This window comes from Salvelinus alpinus, chromosome 31, assembly GCF_045679555.1.
Source record: "Salvelinus alpinus chromosome 31, SLU_Salpinus.1, whole genome shotgun sequence".
In the NCBI taxonomy this organism is placed as follows: domain Eukaryota; kingdom Metazoa; phylum Chordata; class Actinopteri; order Salmoniformes; family Salmonidae; genus Salvelinus; species Salvelinus alpinus.
In genome coordinates this window covers 21321004-21347516 of record NC_092116.1, presented here as the reverse complement: position 1 = coordinate 21347516, position 26513 = coordinate 21321004, and the positions used below count along the sequence as shown (strand labels likewise).

Here is a 26513-nt window from a genome sequence, read left to right as displayed (position 1 = left end):
CCCTCTACATGTGCCTCTCCCTCCCTTCTGTCCCCCTCTACATGTTCCTCTCCTTCCCTTCTGTCCCCCTCTACATGTTCCTCTCCCTCCCTTCTGTCCCTCTCTACATGTTCCTCTCCCTCCCTTATATCCCCCTCTACATGCACCTCTCCCCCCTTCCCCCTCTACATGTTCCTCTCCCTCCCTTCTGTCCCCCTCTACATGTTCCTCTCCCTCCCTTCTGTCCCTCTCTACATGTTCCTCTCCCTCCCTTATGTCCCCCTCTACATGCACCTCTCCCCCCTTCCCCCTCTACATGTTCCTCTCCCTCCCTTCTGTCCCCCTCTACATGTTCCTCTCCTTCCCTTCTGTCCCCCTCTACATGTTCCTCTCCCTCCCTTCTGTCCCTCTCTACATGTTCCTCTCCCTCCCTTCCCCCTCTACATGTTCCTCTCCCTCCCTTCTGTCCCCCTCGACATGTTTCTCTCCCTCCCTTCCCCCTCTACATGTTCCTCTCCCTCCCTTCTGTCCCCCTCTACATTTTCCTCTCCCTCCCTTTGCCCTCTACATGTTCCTCTCCCTCCCTTCTGTCCCTCTCTACATGTTCCTCTCCCTCCCTTCTGTCCCCCTCTACATGTACCTCTCCCTCCCTTCTGTCCCCCTCTACATGTACCTCTCCCTCCCTTCTGTTCCTCTCTACATGTTCCTCTCCCTCCCTTCTGTCCCCCTCTACATGTACCTCTCCCTCCCTTCTGTCCCTCTCTACATGTTCCTCTCCCTCCCTTCCCCCTCTACATGTTCCTCTCCCTCCCTTCCCCCTCTACATGTTCCTCTCCCTCCCTTCCCCCTCTACATGTTCCTCTCCCTCCCTTCCCCCTCTACATGTTCCTCTCCCTCCCTTCCCCCTCTACATGTTCCTCTCCCTCCCTTCCCCCTCTACATGTACCTCTCCCTCCCTTCTGTCCCTCTCTACATGTTCCTCTCCCTCCCTTCCCCCTCTACATGTTCCTCTCCCTCCCTTCCCCCTCTACATGTTCCTCTCCCTCCCTTCCCCCTCTACATGTGCCTCTCCCTCCCTTCCCCCTCTACATGTGCCTCTCCCTCCCTTCCCCCTCTACATGTTCCTCTCCCTCCCTTCCCCCTCTACATGTTCCTCTCCCTCCCTTCCCCCTCGACCTGTTCCTCTCCCTCCCTTCCCCCTCTACATGTTCCTCTCCCTCCCTTCCCCCTCTACATGTTCCTCTCCCTCCCTTCCCCCTCTACATGTTCCTCTCCCTCCCTTCCCCCTCTACATGTTCCTCTCCCTCCCTTCCCCCTCGACCTGTCCCTCTCCCTCCCTTCCCCCTCTACATGTTCCTCTCCCTCCCTTCCCCCTCGACCTGTTCCTCTCCCTCCCTTCCCCCTCTACATGTGCCTCTCCCTCCCTTCCCCCTCGACCTGTTCCTCTCCCTCCCTTCCCCCTCTACATGTTCCTCTCCCTCCCTTCCCCCTCTACATGTTCCTCTCCCTCCCTTCCCCCTCGACCTGTTCCTCTCCCTCCCTTCTGTCCCCCTCAACCTGTTCCTATCCTCTCACCACTGTTTTTTGGGGAGTTCTCTTCTAATTGACATTCAGTGCAGCTCTGAGGCTAGTCTCAGGGCAACCACAGCACAATACCATTCTCAAACACAAATTACACACACACGCACGCATGGACACGTACACACACAAGAATACACACACACGCACGCACGCATGGACACGTACACACACAAGAATACACACACACGCATGCATGGACACGTACACACACAAGAATACACACACACACATGCATGGACACGTACACACACAAGAATACACACACACGCATGCATGGACACGTACACACACAATAATATACACACACACATGCATGGACACGTACACACACAAGAACACACACACGCGCATGCATGGACACGTACCCACACAAGAATACACACACGCTTGCATGGACACGTACCCACACAAGAATAAACACACGCACATGCATGCACGGGCACATATACACACTTTCCAGTGGGAGACACTGATAAATGGGTTTACAGCTCCATCTCTCCATCTCTTCTCCTCTCTTCCTCTTTCTGTCGCTCCCTGTCCCATGACCCCCCTGTTGCTCCGCTTTCATCTCTCTCTTCTCTCACACCCTTCGCATCCCCCTCTCTTCTCATCTCCCACTCTCTTTTAGCCACAATGACCTCTCTTCAGGTTACATTCTATCATTTAACTTAGATGGAAAGCTACTGTGGATGGTAGCTGACTCTATAGCCACTCCTATCTGTCATATTTTTTATCTGAGCCTAGAGGAAAGGCTTTGTCCTCAGGCCTGGAGGGAAGCCAAAGTAATTCCGCTACCCAAGAGCGGTAAAGTGGCCTTTACTGGTTCTAACAGCAGACCTATAAGCTTGCTGCCAGCTCTTAGCAAACTGTTGGAAAAAATGGTGTTTGACCAAATACAATCCTATTTCTCTGTAAACAAATTAACAACAGACTTTCAGCATGGTAATAGAGAAGGGCACTCAACATGTACTGCACTGACACAAATGACTGATGATTGGTTGAATGAAATTGATAATAAGAAGATTGTGGGAGCTGTACTGTTAGATTTCAGTGCAGCCTTTGATATTATTGACCATAACCTGTTGTTGAAAAAACGTATGTGTTATGGCTTTTCAACCTATGCCATATTGTGGATTCTGAGCTATATATCTAATAGAACTCACATGGTTTGGTTGGAAGCTTCTCTAATGTCAAACATGTAAAGTGTGGTGTACCACAGGGCAGCTCTCTAGGCCTTCTACTCTTTTCTATTTTTTACCAGTGACCTGCCACTGGCATTAAACAAAGCATGTGTGTCCATGTATGCTGATGATTCAACAATATACACATCAGCAACCACAGATAATGAAGTCACTGAAACCTTTAACAAAGAGTTGCAGTCTATTTTGGAATGGGTCGCCAGTAATAAACTGGTCCTGAACATCTCTAAAACTAAGAGCATTGTATTTGGTACAAATCATTCCTTAAATTCTAGACCTCAGCAGAATCTGGTAATGAATGGTGTGGCTGTTGAACAAGTTGAGGAGACTAAATTACTTGGCGTTACTTTATATTGTAAACTGTCATGGTCAAAACATATAGATTCAATGGTTGTAAAGATGGGGAGAGGTCTAGCCGTAATAAAAAGATGCTCTGCTTTTTTGACACCACACTCCAAAAAGCAAGTTGTCGGCTCTAGTTGTGTCTTATCTTGATTATTGTCCAGTCATGTGGTCCAGTGCTGGAAGGAAATACCTAGTTAAGCTGCAGTTTGCTCAGAACAGTGCAGCACATTTTGCTCTTCATTGTAATCAGAGGGCTGATATTAATACTATACATGCCAGTCTCTCTTGGCTAAGAGTTGTGGAGAGACTGACTGCATCACTTCTTCATTTTATAAGAAACAATGTGTTGTAAATTCCAAATTGTTTGCAGTCAACTTACACACAGCTCTGACACACACACTTACCCCACCAGACATGCCACCAGGGGTCTTTTCACAGTCCCCAAATCCAGAACAAATTCAAGAAAGCGTACAGTATTATATAGAGCCCTAATTGTATGGAACTTCCTTCCATCTCATATTGCTCAAATAAACAGCAAACCTGTTTTCAAAAAAACATAAAGCAACACCTCGAGGCACAACGCCACTCCCCTATTTGACCTAGATAGTTTGTGTGTATGTATTGATATGTATGTATAGATAGTTTGTGTGTATGTATTGATATGTATGTATAGATAGTTTGTGTGTATGCATTGATATGTATGTATAGATAGTTTGTGTGTATGCATTGATATGTATGTATAGATAGTTTGTGTGTATGCATTGATATGTATGTATAGATAGTTTGTGTGTATGCATTGATATGTATGTATAGATAGTTTGTGTGTATGCATTGATATGTATGTATAGATAGTTTGTGTGTATGCATTGATATGTATGTATAGATAGTTTGTGTGTATGCATTGATATGTATGTATAGATAGTTTGTGTGTATGCATTGATATGTATGTATAGATAGTTTGTGTGTATGCATTGATATGTATGTATAGATAGTTTGTGTGTATGCATTGATATGTATGTATAGATAGTTTGTGTGTATGCATTGATATGTATGTATAGATAGTTTGTGTGTATGCATTGATATGTATGTATAGATAGTTTGTGTGTATGCATTGATATGTATGTATAGATAGTTTGTGTGTATGCATTGATATGTATGTATAGATAGTTTGTGTGTATGCATTGATATGTATGTATAGATAGTTTGTGTGTATGCATTGATATGTATGTATAGATAGTTTGTGTGTATGCATTGATATGTATGTATAGATAGTTTGTGTGTATGCATTGATATGTATGTATAGATAGTTTGTGTGTATGCATTGATATGTATGTATAGATAGTTTGTGTGTTTGCATTGATATGTATGTATAGATAGTTTGTGTGTATGCATTGATATGTATGTATAGATAGTTTGTGTGTATGCATTGATATGTATGTATAGATATTTTGTGTGTGTATGTATTGATATGGAGGCTACGTGTGCCTTTTTATATGTATGTAGTTCTGTCTTTGAGCTGTTCTTGTCTATTGATGTTCTGTATTATATCATTCTTTATTATGTTTCATGTTTTGTGTGGACCCCAGGAAGAGTAGCTGCTGCTTTTGCAACAGCCAATGGGGATCCTAATAAAATACCTAATACCATTGAACTATTCCTTCCTCCCAACCAACCACCTGATACTGAATGTTGTCTAGTGGTTGCCCTCTCCACCTCCCAACCAACCACCTGATACTGAATGTTGTCTAGTGGTTGCCCTCTCCACCTCCCAACCAACCACCTGATACTGAATGTTGTCTAGTGGTTGCCCTCTCCACCTCCCAACCAACCACCTGATACTGAATGTTGTCTAGTGGTTGCCCTCTCCACCTCCCAACCAACCACCTGATACTGAATGTTGTCTAGTGGTTGCCCTCTCCACCTCCCAACCAACCACCTGATACTGAATGTTGTCTAGTGGTTACCATCTCTACCTCCCAACCAACCACCTGATACTGAATGTCTTCTAGTCGTTGCCATCTCCACCTCCCAACCAACCACCTGATACTGAATGTTGTCTAGTGGTTACCATCTCTACCTCCCAACCAACCACCTGATACTGAATGTCTTCTAGTGGTTGCCCTCTCCACCTCCCAACCAACCACCTGATACTGAATGTTGTCTAGTGGTTACCATCTCTACCTCCCAACCAACCACCTGATACTGAATGTTGTCTAGTGGTTACCATCTCTACCTCCCAACCAACCACCTGATACTGAATGTTGTCTAGTCGTTGCCATCTCTACCTCCCAACCAACCACCTGATACTGAATGTTGTCTAGTCGTTGCCATCTCTACCTCCCAACCAACCACCTGATACTGAATGTTGACTAGTAGTAAATCAAATGTATTTATAAAGCCCTTCTTACATCAGCTTATATCTCAAAGTGCTGTACAGAAACCCAGCCTAAAACCCCAAACAGCAAGCAATGCAGGTGTAGAAGCACAGTGGCTACGAAAAACTCCCTAGAAAGGCCAGAACCTAGGAAGAAGCCAGGCTATGAGGGGTGGCCAGTAACCATCTCCAGAATCTCCAAGGTAATCTGGTTTACCAGCTGGCTCTATCCCCGAACCTATATGCGGTAGCAATTGAGACTGGTAACGATGTTGTCGCCAAGGATTTGAACTTATCTTTAAATTATTATAATCCAATAAACAGATAACTGCCAAAATAAAGGAAACACCAACAAAGTGTCTTAGTGTGTTGGGCCATCAGATCAGCTTAAATGCACCTCGGCATATATTCTAAAAATGTCAAACTATTGGATGCGACACCATTCTTCCATGAGAAATTCCATAATTTGGTCTATTGTTGATGGTGGAAAGCAGACTCGGGCACCGCTCCAGAATCTCCGGGAAGTGTTCACGTCGGTTGAGAGCTGAGACACACACACAGTCCTCCCTATGCCCCTTTGATACCCATCTTTCAAAGTCACTAAGATCTTTTCTTCTAGTCAGAATAATGGGCAACTGGGCATTTTTATTTATGACCCTAAGCATGATGGGATGTTAATTACCTCAGGAACCACACCTGTGTGGAAGCATCTGCTTTCAATATAATTTATATCCCTCATTTACTCAAGTTTTTACCTGTATAAGTACTGTGTGTCAGATACTGCGTGTTTTAACCCTTCACTTCTGCTCAGATGTCTGTGCCATTCTCAGAAAGGTCAGCATAGCTGAGGAATTCCTCTGGAAGAGAGCTCTGCTTATTCAGGCTGGTCTCAGACTAGACGTAACATAGTAAATGAAAATACGGGACACTCAAATTAGTATGAAATGTTGCGTTTGGTATGGTTACATAAGGCAAAAACAAAAGGAGGGTGGCTAGTCAGGGTAGCATTTGAGATAATTAGCAACTACTTAATACTTTTTAGCATGTTAGCGAACCCTTCCAATAACCCCTAGCCTTGCTAATGTTAGCCACTTAACACTAGCTTTGGCCACCTAGTCAAAATTAGCTAAGAAAATATTTGTAACATATCATGCAACATGGATGGACATTCACAAATTATTACATGCCACACCAAACGTAACAAAATATTATACAAATATCAGTTTAGAGAATTTCAATTTGCTATGTTACTTCTACCGCTGAGACCAGGTTGGCTTATTCTGAGCAGTGCTGAGGCAAGCAGTTCTGGCTTATTTCGGGCATTAAGGACCTGACAAGACACATTCTCCTGGAAGGGGAACACAAGCAGTTAACCACTAGTTTACCATGTATTTTGAGTTACCATGTCTTATGTTAATGCCATATTTGCCTGAGTAGTTTTAATCTGTTAACCTATAATTAGCAGAAACATGCACCATACACACATCTTGATTACAAACAGCTCAAAGACATTCTGGCCTGGAGCATTCCCACTTGGAAGTTTTTAATTCACAAGCACAGTCCAAGTAATGGTCAACTGAAATCACACGGCAACCGAGACAAACACACCAACATGGATAACGTCCATTACAGAACTCAAGGTTATACTAAGTCAAACTCTATTTCCTGACACAAATAAGTAAGCTAAAAAAGAAACAAGCAAAACCATTCAGGGCAAAGAAAATAGCATACATTAGACAATCCTGGCATGAAGTCTTCCTATACATGTCTGTTTCATTGTTTTCCATTTTTATAATATGTAAATTGTAAAATCGTCCAACTCCAGCACCACATTTCACGGTAGCCTAGGTGTGTAAAAATGTCATTGCACAGTGCCACCTGCTGGTGGACACAGCAGGTGCCAAGATCCTCCAGTCCAGTGGTTTTAAAACCTCTCGGGACCCCCAGATGTTTCACAATGTTGTGGAGCCCTGAACTAACTCGCCTGATTGTCCTAGTCAAGAGCTTGATGATTAGTTGAATCAGGTGTGCTAGCTGTGGAATAGATCAAAAACATGGAACGACTGGGGGTCTCTGAGGAGAGGTTTGAGATCCACTGTATCCGGACTAGTACAACTAGAATAAAACTATTTTTCAAGATACATACGATATACATAAAGAAAATCTTTGATCGGGGGCCAAATAATTAGCTTGGTCCACCATCCTGACTGCTGCGCACGCTCTCTCATTTCATTTCAATTCACAAATAATGTAAATGAAGAGTTCAGGATGGCCGTATGAGGCTACAAACTAATACATCGGAGAGAAATCCAAAGAGAAGAAAATACAGATATTTGCTTGACATTACTGGTAGAGTGTTACTGAAAGTGTAGGTGAGCACACGTTCAGAATGGTACAGTATATAGTGTAAATGTCCATATGAATACTGAGTTCAGTAGGAACAGCTGTCCATGTACTGCATGTGTGTTGCTATGTAATTATACACATTTCCTTTTGTGTATGTCAGGGAGTGTGTGTGTGTGTGTGTGTGCCTGTATGTATGTGTGTGCGTGCGAACAGACAATCTTGCGGTGTTTAAGAGTCGTCTCCGTTGGCGCTATCTCCATCATCCTCACCTTCCTCCTCTTCATCGTCATCTTCCCTTCCTCGACTCTTCACCTACAGAGAACATTCAATAACCTGATTTTAGATAGATTCCCAAAATGTCACCCTATTCCCTATATAGTGCACTACTTTCTACCAGGACCTAGTCATAATTAGCGCACTATATAGGAAATAAGGATGCCATTTGGGATGCAGACACTACACCTCAAACTCTTTTCTATTCCGCTCCTTTCCCTCTCAAGTGTCCCCTCAAGTACTGATCTCGCCTCTCCTAAATCTCCGCCCCCTCAGTTTGCTCCGCTCTCTAATCCCACGCTCACCTCCTCCTCCTCCTCCAGTAGGTCTCCCTCCTCCTCTTCTGAGTCATTGAGCAGCTGGCTCTCCCTCTCCCTCTTCAAGCTCTCCTCCTTCTTTCCTCCGCAGTGGAGAGGAGACACCTCCCCGAGTTCCGGCTTCCCACTACTCTTCATGTCTGGAGAGTGAGGGGGATGGGAGGGAGAGGTTTATTGATAAACAAAAATGTGTTGTTTCATACCTAATGTTTGAAAATGCAGTGGGCAACAAAGTGTACTTCCTCACTAGTGTCTGTCCCGTCCTACCTAACTTCTTGGTGTGGTCCTTCTCCATGCGTTCCAGACTCTCCAGCAGGTAGTCCACCTTGTGTTTGATTTGGGTCAGCTCTCTCTTGATGGTCTGCAGGTCGTCTGCCTTCACTGGGTTAGAGAGAGGGGATAGAAAGAGTCAGAGGCATACATTAACAGTAGGTATGGATTTCACTTCCATATAATGAACATGGATTCATGTGTCTACACGGTAAATGACCAGAGTCAATTCAGAGTTAGTAAGTGTGTGGTTATATTGTGTGTAGTGGAGCTTGCAATACCAGCATTGTGGGTTTGATTCACGGCACCACCCATACGTAAATATCCCAGCATTGTGGGTTTGATTCACAGGACCACCCATACGTAAATATCCCAGCATTGTGGGTTTGATTCACAGGACCACCCATACGTAAATATACCAGCATTGTGGGTTTGATTCACGGGACCACCCATACGTAAATATCCCAGCATTGTGGGTTTGATTCACGGGACCACCCATACGTAAATATCCCAGCATTGTGGGTTTGATTCACAGGACCACCCATACGTAAATATCCCAGCATTGTGGGTTTGATTCACAGGACCACCTATATGTAAATACACATGCAAGCATGAGTAAGTCGCTTTGGATTAAAGAATCTGCAAAAATTGCAAATATTATCATATACTCAAGAGTATAAACTACATTAGGAACACCTGCTCTTTCCATGCCATAGACTGACCAGGTGAAAGCTATGATCCCTTATTGATGTCACTTGTTAAATCCACTTCAATCAGTGTAGATGAAGGGGAGGAGACAGGTTAAAGAAGGACTTTTAAACCTTGAGACATGGATTGTGTATGTGTGCCATTCAGAGGGTGAATGAGCAAGACAAAATATTTGGGTGCCTTTAAACAGGGTATGATAGCATGTGCCAGGCGCAACGGTTTGTGTCAAACTGCAACTCTGCTGGGTTTTTCATGCTCAATAGTTTCCCCGTGTGTATCAAGAATGGTCTACCCACCAAAGGACATTCAGCCAACTTGACAACTGTGGGAAGCATTGGAATAAACACGGGCCAGCATCCCTGTAGAACGCTTTTCAACGTTCAACGTAAAGTCCATGCCCTGACAAATTGATGCTGTTCTGAGTGCAAAGGGGGGGGGGGGGTGCAACTCAATATTAGGAGGGTGTTCGTGATGTCTGGTATACTCAGTGTATATCGTCACTGTGGGAAGTGTCAAAAGCATCTGTAATTCCATGTGTGTGTGTGTGGTACTGACTGTTGCGTGAGGTGGAGACCCTGCTCTGGCTGCTCCTGGAGGATGAGAAGTTGGTCTTGGTGCGTCGGCTGCCCCCTGCTCCTCCACCTCCTCTTCCTCCACCGCCTCCACTCAAACTGACCCGGGGCCGCTTGGAGGGGATCACCGCACGGGACAGGGGGGGAGGAGGCGGAGGGGGCACGCGGGACTGGTACGGGTACATCCTACAACAGCAAAACAAACAGCAAAAAAAACATCATTCTTTATCCCTTTGTCAGTACAGGGAGTGGCAACCGAGAAAGGAAGACTCACCGGTCATAGTAATCTCTCTGGAAGTCATATTCCAAGTCAAATGAAGAACTGAGGAAGAAAGCAAAAAGAAAGGGAGAGAGAGAAACAAAAGAGACAGAGTGAGACAGCACAGTTGGAACAGTAGATTGCATAGTTCAACATTTACATGTATATATTTTTATACAAAGAGGATTGACTGGAGCACTTGGTAAAGATCTCATTTAAATTCACACCTGTACATATCTCCTGCAGAGCGCTTCACAGTCTTCAATCTCTGATGCTTCGGTTCACAAGCAAGGTTAATGTCTGAGAGAGAGAGAGGGGGGGGACGGACGGACAAAGAGCATAGAAAGAAGGAAAATTAGAACGTTTAATCAAGACGGGGCGTCATATCCAAATGACCACATCTACATATACTATGCCTTCAGAAGAGGGGAAACCTATTGGAGGTAACGGGAAGGAGCAGAAAACGCGGCCCAGGTTCTTACCCAGCACCTGTCCTACGATCATCCTCCCATCCTCGCCCCCTACGGCGGCCCGGGCATTCCTCTCGTTGGCGTACTGGACAAAGGCGAACCCCTTGTGCACGGAGCAGCCCACTATCTTGCCGTACTTGCTGAAGATAAAGAAGGTTTCGTTATTGCCCAATGTACAACTAATGGAAGCTTGTCTTCTGCTTCATCCCAACCCCTCCATAGAAACATGTACACAGGGGCTGGAGAGGTGGGAGCAGAGATTAGCCATAGTACTAGGCTTGCGAAATTCCGGTAACTTTCAAAGTTTTCCAGTAATCGTGATTAGACGATTGCGGATTTCCTGCTTATTCCCTCCTGATTCTGGAAAATGTTCCAACCAGAATAAAAAATTATATACACTGAACAAAAATATAAAACGCAACAACAAGTGTTGGTCTCATGTGAGCTGAAATAAAATATACCATACATTTTCCATACGCACAAAAGCTTATTTCTCTCAAAATGTTTTGCACAAATTTGTTTACATCCCTGCTAGTGAGCATTTCTACCTTGCCAAGATAATCCATCCACCTGACAGGTGTGACATATCAAGAAGCTGTATAACAGCATGATCATTACGCAGGTGCACCTTGTGCTGGGGACAATAAAAGGCCACTCTAAAATGTGCAGTTGTCACAACACTATGCCGTTGACGTAGCGTGCAATTGGCATGCCGACTGCAGGAATGTCTACCAGAGCCGTTGCCAAAGAATTGAATGTTAATTTCTCTACCATAAGCTGCCTCTAACGTCATTTTAGAGAATTTCTGTCTGTAATAAAAGCTCTTTGTGGGAAAAAAATAAATCATTCTGATTGCCTGGGCCTGGCTCCCCAGTGGGTGGGCCTGGCTGCCAAGTGGGTGGGCCTATGGCTGCACAGTCATCTAAAATCCATAGATTAGGGCCTAATGAATTTATTTATATTGACTGATTTCCTTATATGAACTGTAACTCAGTAAAATCTCTGAAAATGTTTCATGTTGCATTTATATTTTTGTTCAGTAATATATATATATATAAAAAAGGGGAATTTTAGAGAAAGTTACTGGAATTGTGCAACCCTGCATAGTACTGTCCATGCTCCCGACCTGAAGATGGCCTCCACGTCTGCCTTGGTGACCAGGAGAGTGTTGAGGTTCCCGATGAAGACCCGGGAGTTGAGGGAGCGAGGGTCCGTCTTGTTGGTAACGTTGCCAGCCATCAAGCTACTGGTGGTGGGACACCGTTGTTTATGAGAAGGGGATGAAAGGAGAAGAGCGGGGAAACAGAGGAGAGAGAGAGATATATATAAGCTGAGTGTGTGGATATGCGTGTCTGTGACCGTGTGCCTGTTTGGGGATGCTTTTCAACATAAACTGGACCTGATTTCAGTGTGTGTGTGTGTGTGTGTGTATACACAGACACACACAGTTGTTTAAAACAAGCATCCCCTTCATTGTGTATGTAGGTCATTTTGGGTGATGGCTCACAGTATATGGTGATTGTATAGGTGGACTTTCATGTGCCTATAATCTAATGTAATTATTTTGTTCACAGGAAGGTGGGGGTTGTCATTGTCACATACACATTTGTCAACAGCCATTTTGCACAGACTTCAGGGTTTAAAGCCTTCTGTTCCTATATCTATAGAACATATAGGCAGGGTTGAAATAGCCAGAACTCACTCCATATTGCCTGTACCCTGGACGGTCGTGGTCTGCCTGCCTGCCTACCTGTTTCTGTTGGAGAGAAGAGTGTCATTATTGGTCATCCGAGCCGGAGCTCAGCAATGCATTGTGGGAGATGTATTGCATCTACAGGGAGGGGGCGATGTCTCTAGAATGAGAAAAGTCTCCAGAAGTTCAGTATTTCTTGTTTTTGGATCAGTGCTGCCCTCATGAGGTACTTGAGGGGAAAAAATATACCACACGCATAAAAAACAAAAGTTGTGGCGGTAAAGGAAGAAGTAGCACCCCCAAAAACCTGTTGGACAAATAGTATTATCATAACAAACAAGACTTAGCATGACAAAGTACCTGAGCATACTGCAGTCATTAGATACACAAACAATATGATCCACGGCTGGCATGATAACATCAGAGACGCTAAATAATAGAATGACTGCATCCCATGCCACCCTATACCATACATAACACACCATAGGGGCTCAGATGGCTCCAGTCAAAAGTAGTGAACTTGAGAATAGACTGCTATTTGGGATACATCCAATAGTATATTAGCTACCACATGTACTCTTGACGCAGGACTTCTCATAAATGGCTGTGAACTACATTAATAGGAAGTGATTTAAGTCACTGGCTTTCATCATTAGGCATTTTTGTGGTAAATCGAAACAGAGTCCCAATTAGCACCCTATACCCTATATAGTGCATGTCTTCTAACCAGGGCCCATAGGGCTACGGTCAAACGTAGTGCACTTTACAGGGAACATATAGGGTGTCATTTGGGACATAGCCAAGGGATATGTTATTAGTGGTGTGGGGAGGACATTCTCAAATGTCTGTCTTTGTAAATCCCAAAGCAGAGCCCCTCGTGGCTTGTGTCCACTTTCATAATGATAAAAATAGAAGGCTCCACAGCGTTCTCTGTACGGTGGACACACACATTTCAGATTAGACTGCAGTGTTGGGTCTGGGTGTCTATCCAAAAGCTTAATGCACTTTTCAGTTAGTGATTTTGGCTAGGATGTGTTGTCACGTCTGGCCAGTTGACAAGGCTGGGTTAGTATCTACCAGCGTCGATGAGGGGAGAACGCAGGCAGGTCATGTGGCCCTAATAAGAGGTGATATAACACGCACAGCTGTGACTATTATGGGCTGGAGAGGGACATAATCCTAGAGTCCCAATAATCTCTCCTTTCTCCTGAAGTGTGCCGTTGTTCCCCACAAATATATAAAGCATTGTATTGGCAAAGGCATAGGCCAGTGAGAGTTCCACAACATTTATTATTTGAGTCATTTCCTTTCAAGAGGAAGAGATAATTGGGACATGGCCCTAGTCTGGTTGATTCCAAACTGAAAGGTGGTACTACACGTTGTTGGTTGTGATATTGGGGGGGGGGGAATCAACTGTTACATATCAGAACATTATTTTTGACAATATTGCAATATAATTTGTGCTAGTTGGCTGTACCAAAACTACGCTATTTTTCCATAAAATCCCAGCATTTAAATCGCAAACCGAATCGTGAGAAGAAAAAAATCCCCATACATAACTTATTGGCACCTGTATGGTGATATCGTATCGTGAGGTCCCTAGCCTTATTGGTGATACTATAATGCAGTCAGACTCATAGTTCCCTTCACTTCCCATTTAGATATTTTTTTACAAGAGGTGAAAAGACACACCACATGTGGAATTGTTTAAGAGCGCAGAACAGTTTAGGTTTATATTCAAGGCTTTCATTGGTGTGTGTGTGTGTGTGTGTGTGTGTTGTGCTTCAACATTTGTCACGTATGCCAACATCTCCAGTTAACAAGTAAGTAGTTAGGTCAGTATTTCTCAACTCCTGGTAAGTTGGGGGATCCAGTTTCTCAGCAGCCCCTTCGATGGTTACCCGTCACCGATTTTGTCAGTTACAGTGCCTTCAGAAAGTATTCATACTTATTAGGTCAGCGGAGTCAATCACCACCTTCTGGAGACACCTGAAACCCCACCTCTTTAAGGAATACCTAGGATAGGATAAAGTAATCCTTCTAACCCCCTCCCCCCCCCTCTTAAAAGAGTTAGATGCACTATTGTAAAGTGGTTGTTCCACTGGATATCATAAGGTGAATGCACCAATTTGTAAGTCGCTCTGGATAAGAGCTTCTGCTAAATGACTTAAATGTATTACACATGTTGTGTTACAGCCTGAATTCAAAATCAAATATTCTCATCCATCTACACACAACATAATGACAAAGTGATAACATGTTTTTAGACATGTTTTCTTAATTGATATCTCATTTACATAAGTATTGTCAACCCGGAGTCAAAACTTTGTAGAAGCACCTTTAGCAGTGACTACAGCTGTGTCTTTCTGGGTAAGTCTAAGATTGGGCAACATTTGACCATTATTCATTAAGCTCCAACCATTTTCAGGTCTTGCCATTCATTTTGACTTAAATCTATTTAAAAACTGTAAATTGGCCACTGTCTTCTTGGTAAACAACTCCAGTGCAGATTTGGCCTTGCGTTTTAGGTTATTGTCCTATTGAAAGGTTAATTCATTTCCCAGTGTCTGATTGAAAGCAGACTAAACCAGGTTTTCCTCTAGGATCTTGCCTGGATGCATTTAAAAAAAAAAATGAGTACACGATTCCTTCTTTTCACTCCGTCAATTAGGTTGGTGTTGTGGAGTAACTACAATGTTGTTGATCCATTCTACTATCACAGCCATTAAATTATGTAACTCTTTTAAAGTCACCATTAGCAAATCCCTGAGCGGTTTCCTTCCTCTTTGGAAACTGAGTTAGGAAGGACGTCTGTATCTTTGTAGTGACTGTGTGTATTGATACACCATCCAAAGTGTAATTATTAACTTCACCATTCTCAAAGGGATATTCAATGTCTGTTTTATTTATTTTTATCTTTCTTTGCGAGGCATTGGAAAACCCCTAATCTTTGTGGTTGAATCCGTTTGAAATTCACTGCTTGACTGAGGGACCTTACAGATAATTGTTTGTGTGGGGTACAGAGGGGAGATAATCATCCAAAATAATGTAGAACACTATTATTGCACACAGTCAGTACATTTTTACTCCTGAACTTATTTAGGTTTACCATAACAATGGGGTTGAATACATTTCAGCTTTTCATTTGATTAAATATATAAAAATTCCATTACAAATAATCCCAATGACATTATGGGGCATTATGTGGGCCAATGATTTATATATATATTTTTTTAATAATCTCATTTTAAATTCAGGTTGTGTAACAACAAAATATGGAAAAAGTCAAGAGCTGTGAATACTTTCTGAAGGTGACCAATTTGTTCTTTTTTTAAATCAAGAAAAACAAGTGGGAAAGTAGGGGTTCAATGTGAAATGCAAACTACTAGGCTACTCAAAACTACAAAAACAAAATGGACAGTAGTGATAGGCTATCACAACACAAAAGCAGCAGAAAACTACTTGCTTTAGGGATTTCCAAAAGGAGAAAAAAAGGCTACTTCACAAAGGCAGAAAGAAAAAACTAAACTAGATTCAAAATCGATGTCAACGTGGAGGTGGAAAAAAAACAGGAGACCAACTTACGATTTGTCGCTGCTCAAAAAAGATGCCTCAAAAACTAAAAAAGGGAAACAAAAAAATTTAAATTAGAAGAGAACACCTGTAATGTTGAACTGAACCCATAATCAGAGGCTACTAACTATGCTAATGATATAAGATTTAGAAACAAATCATTGTGATTGTGTTAGTGGCCAAATACATGTATAGGCTAAGTGGTAACCATCTGTACATAATGTGGTGTGGGGTCAGGTGCACATCTCTTAAACTGTGCCAAGACCACGTTAGACACATATTCCTTTCCTTCAAGACTTCTGGCCCTGTATTCACAAAGCATCTCAGAGTAGCTGTGCTGATCTAGGATCAGTTTTAAATGACGATGACTGGATGGGAGGGGGGGGACCTGATCCTAGACCACCACTAGTCAGAGACGCTTTGTGAATGTGGGCCCAGACCAGCAGGACTTGATTAAAACGATGAAAAAAAACTATTCAGTCCAACTAGTCAGTTGTCTGTCGTGAAGGGAAGGAAGCCATTTGAGGGAATTGGGACACAACCGGTAGGTCTACTAGTTAGGGCTAAAGTAGGTCTACTAGTTAGGGCTAAAGTAGGTCTACTAGTTAGGGCTAAAGTAGGTCTACTAGTTAGGGCTAAAGTAGGTCTACTAGTTAGGGCTAAAGTAGGTCTACTAGTTAGGGCTAAAGTAGGTCTACTAGTTAGGGCTAAAGTAGGTCTACTAGTTAGGGCTAAAGTAGGTCTACTAGTTAGGGCTAAAGTAGGTCTACTAGTTAGGGCTAAAGTAGGTCTACTAGTTAGGGCTAAAGTAGGTCTACTAGTTAGGGCTAAAGTAGGTCTACTAGTTAGGGCTAAAGTAGGTCTACTAGTTAGGGCTAAAGTAGGTCTACTAGTTAGGGCTAAAGTAGGTCTACTAGTTAGGGCTAAAGTAGGTCTACTAGTTAGGGCTAAAGTAGGTCTACTAGTTAGGGCTAAAGTAGGTCTACTAGTTAGGGCTAAAGTAGGTCTACTAGTTAGGGCTAAAGTAGGTCTACTAGTTAGGGCTAAAGTAGGTCTACTAGTTAGGGCTAAAGTAGGTCTACTAGTTAGGGCTAAAGTAGGTCTACTAGTTAGGGCTAAAGTAGGTCTACTAGTTAGGGCTTGTAAATAAAAAGGTCTGGGTAAGGCCTTCAGAGATGAGGTGATCAACAACAAATAAAAAACTGTATCCACTGGTGCAAAATCAACTCCCTGAAATGTTCATAGTAACAGTGCATCTTCACATCATCAATGCATACCAACACTGCCTTAAGCACAGGAGATTTCCTACATAAGAAGCTTTGTTCACCGATCAGCTCTAGTAGGCCTAATGGACGTTGATCACATAGAAGTCTGACCACAACTATTTCAACAGGCTACACATTTGAATAATGTTCAATAAAAGCACAAATTATGGATGCATGAAATCTCATTCTGCACAATATTTTAATTATTCATATCACAAAATGCAATGCCAGGGTAGTCTATTTCTCGATTTAACAAATGTCTTTGCTTACACAATACACCGTATTGTGTGTATTCCAGTGCAAACGAACGCCCACTTTCACTCTTCATAGTGAAAAAAGATAATGCCTCAGAAATTACGTCATTGTTTCGAGAAATAGGGCTAATGCAGCGAGCACTGTTGCGAACCTCAAAAATAAGAAAGCCAAAAAGAAAACGTTGGAAATATTTCTGAGCAGTCAACTTCAACAACCGAAATTCATGTTACAGGGTCTTAAAATGAAAAGGTTGAACAGTATAAAAACCCTTTTAAAAACGTCATTCCTGGGAGGGGAAAAGACGACCATGATGTTGACCACATACTACTAGGCCTAATCATTTGTCCAGTCAGATTGGAAACAACCTTCGATCTTTCTTCACATAAAAATATTACCATAAAACACACAAAATGCTCTTATGGTAAACTTGGAAAAATGAAGGTTCAAAAGTCCTAATTCGAAAAGTAAAGCAAAAAAAATTACCGCTGTGTAGAGAGCTAACCAATACTAGTCACGCGCAGCCTGTTTTCCACCCGTCGCTGCAACAAAATGCACGCCTTTAAAAGCCAACACAAATTCAGAGAATGCAGTTAGAAAAATCCATTAAAAACAAAAAATAAAAAGTCCGAAAGAGATCAGCTCAAAGTAAAAAAAAAAAGAAAAAAGAAAAATTCTGAAAAATGTTCTCGATTCAAAATACTCACCAGGAGCTCAATTATTGAAAAATGAGTGCAATTTCGACGTTGTGTTGGTTGGTGTCTTATATGATCCGTTTCCAATTCAGTAGGCTGATTGTACTGTACCTTGAACCAGTTAACACGAAATGGCGCTGTGGCTACGCATAGCAGTATGTTCACTCCTTATCCGGAATACTGGTATCTTATTGGATCTACTCAGGAGAACGTGACTTAAATCTCTTCGGGAATTGGTTGATATATCACTAAGCCCCGCCTAAGAGGCGCCTTCACATTCCATCTTTGAACAGTAGACTACCATCTGACTGAAACAATGCACACATGCATAGAAGTGCAACAATAGCCTCCACTACAAAATAACACATATATACTGAACAAAAATATAAACGCAACATACAACAGTTTAACTATTTTACTGAATTACAGCTCATATAAAGAAATCAGTCAATTGAAATTAATGAATTAGGCCCTAATCCATGGATTTCACAGCAGAGCAGAAGCACAGCCATGGGTAGGGCTGGGAAGGCATAGGCCCACCCACTGGAGAGCCAGGCCCACCCGCTGGGGAGCCAGGCCCAGCCAATCAGAATGAGTTTTTCCCAACAAAAGTGCTTTTTTACAAAAATAAATACTCAGTTTCATCAGCTGTCCCTGTTGGCTGGTCTCAGACGATCCCACTGGTGAAGAAGGCGAATGTGGATCCTGGGCTGGTGTGGTTACACGTGGTATGCGGTTGTGAGGTCGGTGGGACGTACTGCCAACTTCTCAAAAATGACGTTGGAGGGGGCTTATGGTAGATAAATTAACATTCAATTTTCTGGCAATAGCTCTGGTGGACATTCCTGCAGTCAGCATGCCAATTGCACGCTCCCTCAAGACTTGAGACATCTGTGGCATTGTGTTGTGTGACAAAAGTGCACATTTTAGAGTGGCCTTTTATTGTCCCCAGCGCAAGGTGCACTTGTGTAATGATCATGCAGTTTAATAAGGTTGTTGATATACCACACCTGTCAGGTGGATGGATTATCTTGGCAAAGGAGAAATGCTCACTAACAGGAATGTAAACAAATCTGTGCACAAAATTGGAGAGAAATAAGCTTTTTGTGCGTATGGAACATTTGTGAGATCTTTTATTTCAGTTCATGAAACACGGGACCAATACCAATGTTGCGTTTATATTTTTGTTTAGTGTGGATCAGTGGAGGTTCCTCAGAGGAGGAAGGGGAGGACCATCCTCTTCAGTGAATTTCATTTTTTTTTAAGTATAGTATATGTTGGTTGAAAAATGTATGTTGAATGTCTTACATGCATTTTCTGACAACAAAAACATAGTGACATTATTGATGTCACTAACACACAGAAAAAAACATGTGTAAAAAGGAAATCCATGTTTGGCAAGGTCTTTATGTTTCACATACATGTATAGAAATATGAAACATTTGTCAAAAATATTTTTCATGTCTACACATATATTTACACATATATTTATTTTCAATGCTGCTGTGTTAGTCTGACTGTGGATAAGATTGTGTTTGTGTATGAGAATAAGTAGGCCTATGTGCTTGTTGAAGTGCATGACATAATATTTTATAGCATTGCAGCATACACCATGCAGGGACTATGGTATGCTAAACAGTATGCATTTACAGTGACTATAGTCAAATGTGTAGTAATAACAATGCATGATTCTACAAACAGATGTAGACAGAAACGCAGGACAGACGACACACTTCACTTCATATGTCACCACTTTAGCTTCCGGGAGAGTCGACCTGAAACACCAAGAAATAGGTACGGTGAGTTTGTGTCTGTGTGTGTGTGTGTGCGCGCGCGCGCGCATGCGTGCTTGCAAGTGGTAGTGCGTGTGTGTGTGTGTGTGTACCTCTGATATCAGTCTTCTTACTGCGGTGGCGTGGAAGGGTAGAATCTAACTGAAAGTCAGATTCTGGGGTCTTCAATACTTCCTCTAGTTTGCACTGCTCCAAGCTCTCCTGACAAATTAACAACACACAATTATGAAAATGAAAAATTCATAACACACATATTATTCAGCTACTTATAATAGATGTAACATCCACTTAAAGCAGGAATTCACCACATCCATTTGCAATATTACTATGTCTAAGTAGCTTTGCACAAGCCTTAACTCATGAGCCTGTTTCTGTACACCCTTTGGACAAGACTGTAGTCTATCACAAGGCATTATTTCCAATCCAACTCCTTAATAATGCTGAGCGCCAAGCAGAGATGCATCAGCTCCCATTCTTTGGTCTAACTCAGCCTGCGATTGAACTCACAACCTTGCAATCTCAGGGCAGACACTCTAACTACAAGGCCACTGAGTTAGTAACAAAAACACCCAAGACGTTACTTCAGACAACGAACCCGTTTTTTCCCCTCGGACGTCACTGCATGTGCAATAGAACAGCAGAGTATGTACTAGGATGTTTTTTTCTACCACTTTGCTGGATGCTAATTTTGAAACAAAAACATTAACAAATGTGCCTGGGGCGGCCAGTGGCTTTGTTTTGCCTATCGCGGATCAAGTTCAGGATAGTCCCTCCCTGTTTTGGCTGTTTGCTTCTATTTGGTTCCTATTGAATACACTCCTGGTTTTAGTGACACTGTCACTTCTCTCGCTCTCCCCTCAGTCTCTACCTGAGAAGGTGTCTGGTGGTGGTGGTGGGGATGGTAGTGGTGCTTGTGGTTAGGTGCAGGTGAGCTGGGACTCTCTCCTCCTTTCTCTCGCTCCCTCTCTCTCTCCCTTTGTTGCAGGATGGAGAGACGGGTGGCTCTATATTCCAGGGAGAAGTCGCTGACGGTCTTACAGAAGTCCTCCGCATTCGTCTCTCTCACCATCGTACGAGAGTAACCCAGAAACAAAAGGAATGAGTGAAACCTGCAGATAGATAGAGCGAGAGAGAGAGAGTAGAGAGAAAGAGAAAAGAGAGAGAGAGAGGGCGATAGAGACAGGAAGAGAGTGTGTGAGAGAGAGAAGAAGAGAGAGAGGGAGAGAGAGATATATATATAGAGAGAGAGATAGAGAGGGAGGGAGAGAGAGAGAGAGAGAGAAAAATAGAGGGAGAAACAACAACAATCACCCAATTTTAGTGTCATAGCTGTTTATTCCAGATGTATGAATCTCTAAACGAATCAAATCAACTTTATAAACTACTTATAAGCCCTTTAAACATAATTTTAAGCGTACCTTAATGTAAAGTATTGTATTAGGTCATGTAAGTAAAGTTACACTCTTACACAAGTTACAATATTCAGACATCACCTGTTGATAACCCTCCGATGGACAGCTCTCAGTACCTTCAGCCTGTCCTCACATTCCTTCAGGAACGTAGGTAACCTCTGTCGCAGGGTGCCCTCCCGCTCCCCTCCTCTGTCCCGTCCTCCTCTCTTCTTCTCATCCTCCCGTTCTAGCAGACGCAGCTGGTCCCATGAGGATTTGCAAAGGGCCTCCAGCTGTGAGAGGCTGGACTGGATCTGGGTGTAGTCACACTGGGAGAGAGACAGGGGAGGGTGGAGAGCAGAGTGGTCACGCACACGCACACACACATTCACGCTAACATACACGTAGATATACACTACTCCCTCTCTCTCTCACACACACACACACACACACACACACACACACACACACACACACACACACACACACACACACACACACACACACACACACACACACACACACACACACACACACACACACACACACACACACACACACACACACACACACACACCTTGCTGGTGCGGGTGACAGAGGTGATATCAGAGTAGAGGTCTGAGGACTGTGGGTAGAGCTGCAGGAGCAGAACACACATATGGTACAGCAGAGGCTGACGGGAGTGTGTATCTCTGACCTGAGACAGCTTCCCCAGGTAACTCAACTCAAAACCACCGGCCTAAAGAGAGGGGGAGAGAGAGGGAGAGAGAGAGAGAGAGAGGGAGGGAGAGAGAGGGAGAGAGAGAGGGAGGGAGGGAGAGAGAGAGGGGGAGAGCGAGAGAGAGAGAGAGAGAGAGAGAGAGAGAGAGAGGAGAGAGAGAGAGAGGGAGAGAGACAGAGAGGGAGGGAGAGAGGGAGAGAGAGAGAGAGACAGAGAGGAAGGGGGAGAGAGAGAGAGGCGAGAAAGAAAGTTAGATTGCTAGGATTTAGACCAGGGTTTCCCAAACTCGGCCCTGGGGACCTCAAGTGGTGCACGTTTTGGTTTTTGCCATAGCACTACACAGCTGATTCAAATAATCAAATCATCATCAAGTTTTGATCATTTGAATCAGCTGTGTAGTGTAAAAAAAAGAAAAGACACCGAGTTTGGGAAGTGCAATAGATTACTCCAACAACAACAGTGAAAAAGAGGAACTAGACTAATACAAAGGAGTTGATGGTGGTATGTTGTTCACCTTGCATCCATTGAGGAAGTTACCAATGGCTAGCACAGTGGCCAAGATGCATCTAAAGGTCTGATTGGCTGCCAGCTGTTCCATGGCAAGCTTCAGGTGGAAGAGAGGCTCTGCAATTTCCTGGTTATATAAATAACATACAGCAATAGTTAAGCAACATATTCACAATAAGTGTCAAAACTGTCAAATAACTTCAGTGCACGCAAGTATTAAGACAACAGAGTTGTATTCATTAGTACACAAACATATATATTTTTTCAATTGGGGAAAAAAACAAGTATTTCTTATTGGACGCTTATCGGAAGTTCAAGTTGTCCCTCTGTGTTTCAATCCGTTTTCTTCAGGTTGTTGCCTAATGAATGCCACCCTGCATCACACCCTGCATGCCACCCTGCATCAAAACACAAGTTTTAAACCTCTACAACTCCTCCGCAATAAACCATAATGCCACAAGGTGACAGCCCCTTATCCATTCTCCATCCATCCTCCACCTCCTCTAATCACTCATTATGCCTTCCATTTTATGACACTCAGACACCACCTACTCTTTCCAGGGTGTCATAGTCCAGAGCGAAAGCCCAGAGCTGAAGCCTGGGGCTCAGGTAACTGATCTCCCCCAGGGTTAGGAGACAGAGCTCAGCTGGGGCCAGAGGCGAGTGGGGGGACTCGGCCTGGGCCTTCCTGATCAGAGACAGCTCCTCTTCACTGGGGACCAGGGACTGGAGACGCTGGATGGAGAGAGAGAGAGAGAGAGAGAGAGAGAGAGAGAGAGAGAGAGAGAGAAGGGATTTAGATGGGTGTGAAAGTCAGTGGAGAAGGTATGCCTGTAGTAAGGTACAGGCTGATGTACTGTGGTAGAGATGAGTTGGCAGTAAGTGGAGTATAAGTTAGTCCTCCTACTAGTATAAGATGCAGTGGTTTGTATTTTCAATGTTGTTGTATTTTCAATGTTGGCTTTGCAGTGGTTTATGAGTTATCAGTGAAAGGTCACTATATATGCAGTCAAAATATACAGTGAGTCATGATAGTCGTCTGTAGTGGAGACTCAACCTGTACGTCCTCTCTGTCCAGAACACTACAGTCCATGGTGTAAATGGCAGGAGGCAGCAGGTGGGGAGGAGGGAGGCTACTGAGGGCAATTGTGATGATGTTACTCCGTTTCACCCCTAGAACTGAGACAGACGGCAGCTTCTGGAAGAGAGGGGTGGGGGGAGAAAGAGGGAGAGAGGGAGATGGTAGAGTCCAGTCATACACAGTGATCACCAACCCTGTCCTTGTGAGCTGAAGGGTTTGTAGTTGTTTGCACCAGTCCCAGTTGATTCCACTGTGTTAGTGCTGTACACTTTGTTCCTCTCAAAGTACACCAACATTATCCAGAATACCTTACAAAATTAGCCTTACGTAATTAGCCAGAGCACCAAGAAATTGGATTGCAGAGCACTCAAGAGAGCTCTGATTTCAACTCTTACCTGCCTTCCCGTCAGCACGCTGCAGATGGAGCCATTTCCCTTGGTCTCAAACAGGTACTCCAGCCGGTTGGTGTCCAGGTGCACAGGCTCCAGCCCAGCCCAGATGGTCTGGGGCCCAAAGCGGCTAACCCTGGGCAGGGGGGGCAGGCTGTGGAGCTCCCTCCAGTGGAGCTTTAAGGTACGACAACCTGAGGGTTTCTCCATGGAAGAGGCATATCCTGTAGACCGGGGAGGGGGAGGAGCTGAGGGCGGCATGGGAGGAGGAGGAGGTGGTGTTTGGAGACATGCTGAGGTTTGGTTGGTCAAGGTGCCTCCGTCTTCCTCGGCGCTGTCCAATCCCAGGTCCTCCTCATCCCACAGGTCGGAGAAGTCCAAGGTGTTGAGGCAGAGACGAGGTGCAGACTTTAGGAAGGAAACCCAGGATTTGTCGAGGCCTGAAGTTAAGGGCATGTCCTTGATTTGACAGGATTGTGTCATTGGTCCTTTCAGGATTGCCTTGGTTTTGTGGTATCCGGAATTGAGGTTTTCAGCTATAACCTAATGGCTTTGGTTTATTTGCAGTTTTTAAACAGATTCTTCAGAAAAGGTATTGCTTTTTTGTTTTAGACACACTTTTTGGAAAAAAAACAGCAGTTGAAAAAACATGCCTAATGAATGCCACCCTGCATCACACCCTGCATGCCACCCTGCATCAAAACATATATGAAAGTGTTCTTCCTTTTCTGAATACGCAGGAAAAAGCAGTAAATGAACACCTCCTATCCTCTCTTTTCTTCTCACCCATTCATCCTGCAGGTCTTTGAGAGAAGAGATTCAATCACAACACTCAGATTTCCCTCTATAACAATATCTCCATACTAATCCTGTTATCTCCTCTCTTGTCACTCTGTCAGCACTGAATGCAGGTCAAAACCACATGACTGCTCCATGATCCACAAACCACCTTTCCCAATATTATTCCCACAATCCAGAACTTGCTTTAGGTGTCATTTGCTTCCAAAAAAGAATGCTCTTCTGCTTCTACTTAGGAATGTAGAGCAAAATTGTCTCTTGAACGGATATAATGTGCACCAATTGGATCGGTTCAGAATCAGATGGGTCCAGATTCCTCTATGAATTCAGGGTTCAATTCTGATGTTGATGTCCAAGGAATGGTTCTGTTGTGTCCAACTGTTTTCATGCAATGACCCGACCTGGTTTCACAGAAACTTCTCTCTCTCTCTCTCTCTCTCTCTCTCTCTCTCTCTCTCTCTCTCTCTCTCTCTCTCTCTCTCTCTCTCTCTCTCTCTCTCTCTCTCTCTCTCTCTCTCTCTCTCTGACTCTGTGAGTGGTCTCTTCGAAGGGCTGAAATGTATCAGTCTCAGTTTATTTGAGTTGCACCCTTTTCCTTCATTTCCTTATCGAGCCAACATCTCCTGTTTAAATTGCTTCTTGTGTATACACAACCCTCCTCTATCTGCTGCTGTTGGTCTACCCTCCCTCCCTCCCTCCCTCCCTCCCCCATCACGTTCATAATGATCTCTTTCTATAGACATACCGGGCTCTCCGCTTTTTCTAATAGTAAAGAACGAGCCTTTGAATGTGATTTGTGCACATAGCATTACTCATAATGAAAAAGAGTCTTAGTAACCTACATGATTTCCAAGCCTAGTCCTGCCCAAAGCACAATAGGGTCAGATGTGTTTATGGTCCTTTGCATGCTTGACAGCCATAATGACAGCACCCCTCCTATAGCTATTACAGATGTAGGATCTTAATTTGCATGAGAAAACTTGGAGTGTATTTGTGGTTTAAAAAAAGATTGAGATTTCAGACTTCATTTTCCCTCACGAAAAATGTATCAACCCCTCCAAGAATGTCCATTAATTATAAACCTTATAATAATTCACATTTCCTGTTGCTGCAGGATTATTGTCCGGCTGTACCAAACGTGCTCAAATTAAGATCCTATATCTGTAGTCTTATAGGCTCCAAACAGTGACATGGTACAGACATATACACTGTCTGTACCATGCAAACCTTAATGGTCTGAATGAAGGCCTGATTGTACTTAGGCCTGTAGAGTGTGTCAATTATTGTTTGCCCGTAGGTTAGATAGACTTATGTTCATTATAGCATTTGTCATGTGTGAATGTTACTGCCATACATTCGCTTCTTTGTCTTATCAGACTTGCCACAACTGATGTAAAATAAAGTTGTTCTTTCCTAGTCTATCTCAATCTGAATGGAGGTCAAAGAAGGTCAAATTGGAGAATCATTTTAGGCCCACACAAGAAAGAAAAAGTAGAACATGTCTACAAGTACAATTATACACTTTTAATTAACAAAACATGCAAAAACAGCGAGGCCTAAACTACGGTGCACTGCTCACTTACTACTCAGTGATACCCTTGTTCACAGGCGCAGCTTTCCTCGTGGGAAAATACATTTCCTAAACTACGGTGCACTGCTCAC

At 43.4% G+C, this 26513-nt stretch overlaps 2 protein-coding genes and 1 long non-coding RNA gene across 13 annotated transcripts; 1 reads left to right on the top strand and 2 right to left on the bottom strand.

The window, feature by feature from the left end:
- Positions 1-6995: 6995 nt before the first annotated feature.
- Positions 6996-18338, bottom strand: hnrnpc (heterogeneous nuclear ribonucleoprotein C). 9 transcript variants are annotated; one of them, XM_071378935.1, is made up of 12 exons: positions 18184-18316; positions 17963-18036; positions 15972-16005; positions 12396-12449; positions 11820-11939; positions 10706-10833; positions 10451-10523; positions 10239-10286; positions 9948-10150; positions 8682-8795; positions 8403-8554; positions 6996-8136 (listed from the first exon to the last, which is right to left on the bottom strand). In XM_071378935.1, the coding sequence occupies exons 4-12, from the start codon at positions 12398-12400 to the stop codon at positions 8053-8055; spliced, it is 927 nt and encodes a 308-aa protein (XP_071235036.1). In that variant the 5' UTR covers positions 12401-12449; positions 15972-16005; positions 17963-18036; positions 18184-18316; the 3' UTR covers positions 6996-8052. The 9 variants fall into 9 exon arrangements, with proteins under 9 accessions (XP_071235036.1, XP_071235037.1, XP_071235033.1 ...); XM_071378936.1 differs by having other exon boundaries at positions 17963-18018; XM_071378932.1 differs by lacking the exon at positions 17963-18036 and having other exon boundaries at positions 18184-18335.
- LOC139561694 (uncharacterized) lies at positions 15313-18303 on the top strand. Its single transcript, XR_011672195.1, has 2 exons — positions 15313-16531; positions 17084-18303. It is a non-coding gene; the product is annotated as an uncharacterized lncRNA (long non-coding RNA).
- Positions 18339-19558: 1220 nt separating the features above from the next.
- Positions 19559-25303, bottom strand: LOC139561679 (FH1/FH2 domain-containing protein 1). 3 transcript variants are annotated; one of them, XM_071378923.1, is made up of 9 exons: positions 24060-25294; positions 23641-23778; positions 23136-23318; positions 22591-22710; positions 21933-22094; positions 21458-21684; positions 20833-21073; positions 20057-20165; positions 19559-19946 (listed from the first exon to the last, which is right to left on the bottom strand). In XM_071378923.1, exons 1-9 carry the CDS (start codon positions 24534-24536, stop codon positions 19918-19920), a joined length of 1686 nt encoding a protein of 561 aa, XP_071235024.1. In that variant the 5' UTR covers positions 24537-25294; the 3' UTR covers positions 19559-19917. The 3 variants fall into 3 exon arrangements, with proteins under 3 accessions (XP_071235024.1, XP_071235023.1, XP_071235025.1); XM_071378922.1 differs by having other exon boundaries at positions 23641-23781; positions 24060-25292; XM_071378924.1 differs by lacking the exons at positions 19559-19946; positions 20057-20165 and having other exon boundaries at positions 20847-21073; positions 21493-21684; positions 23641-23781; positions 24060-25303.
- Positions 25304-26513: the final 1210 nt, after the last annotated feature.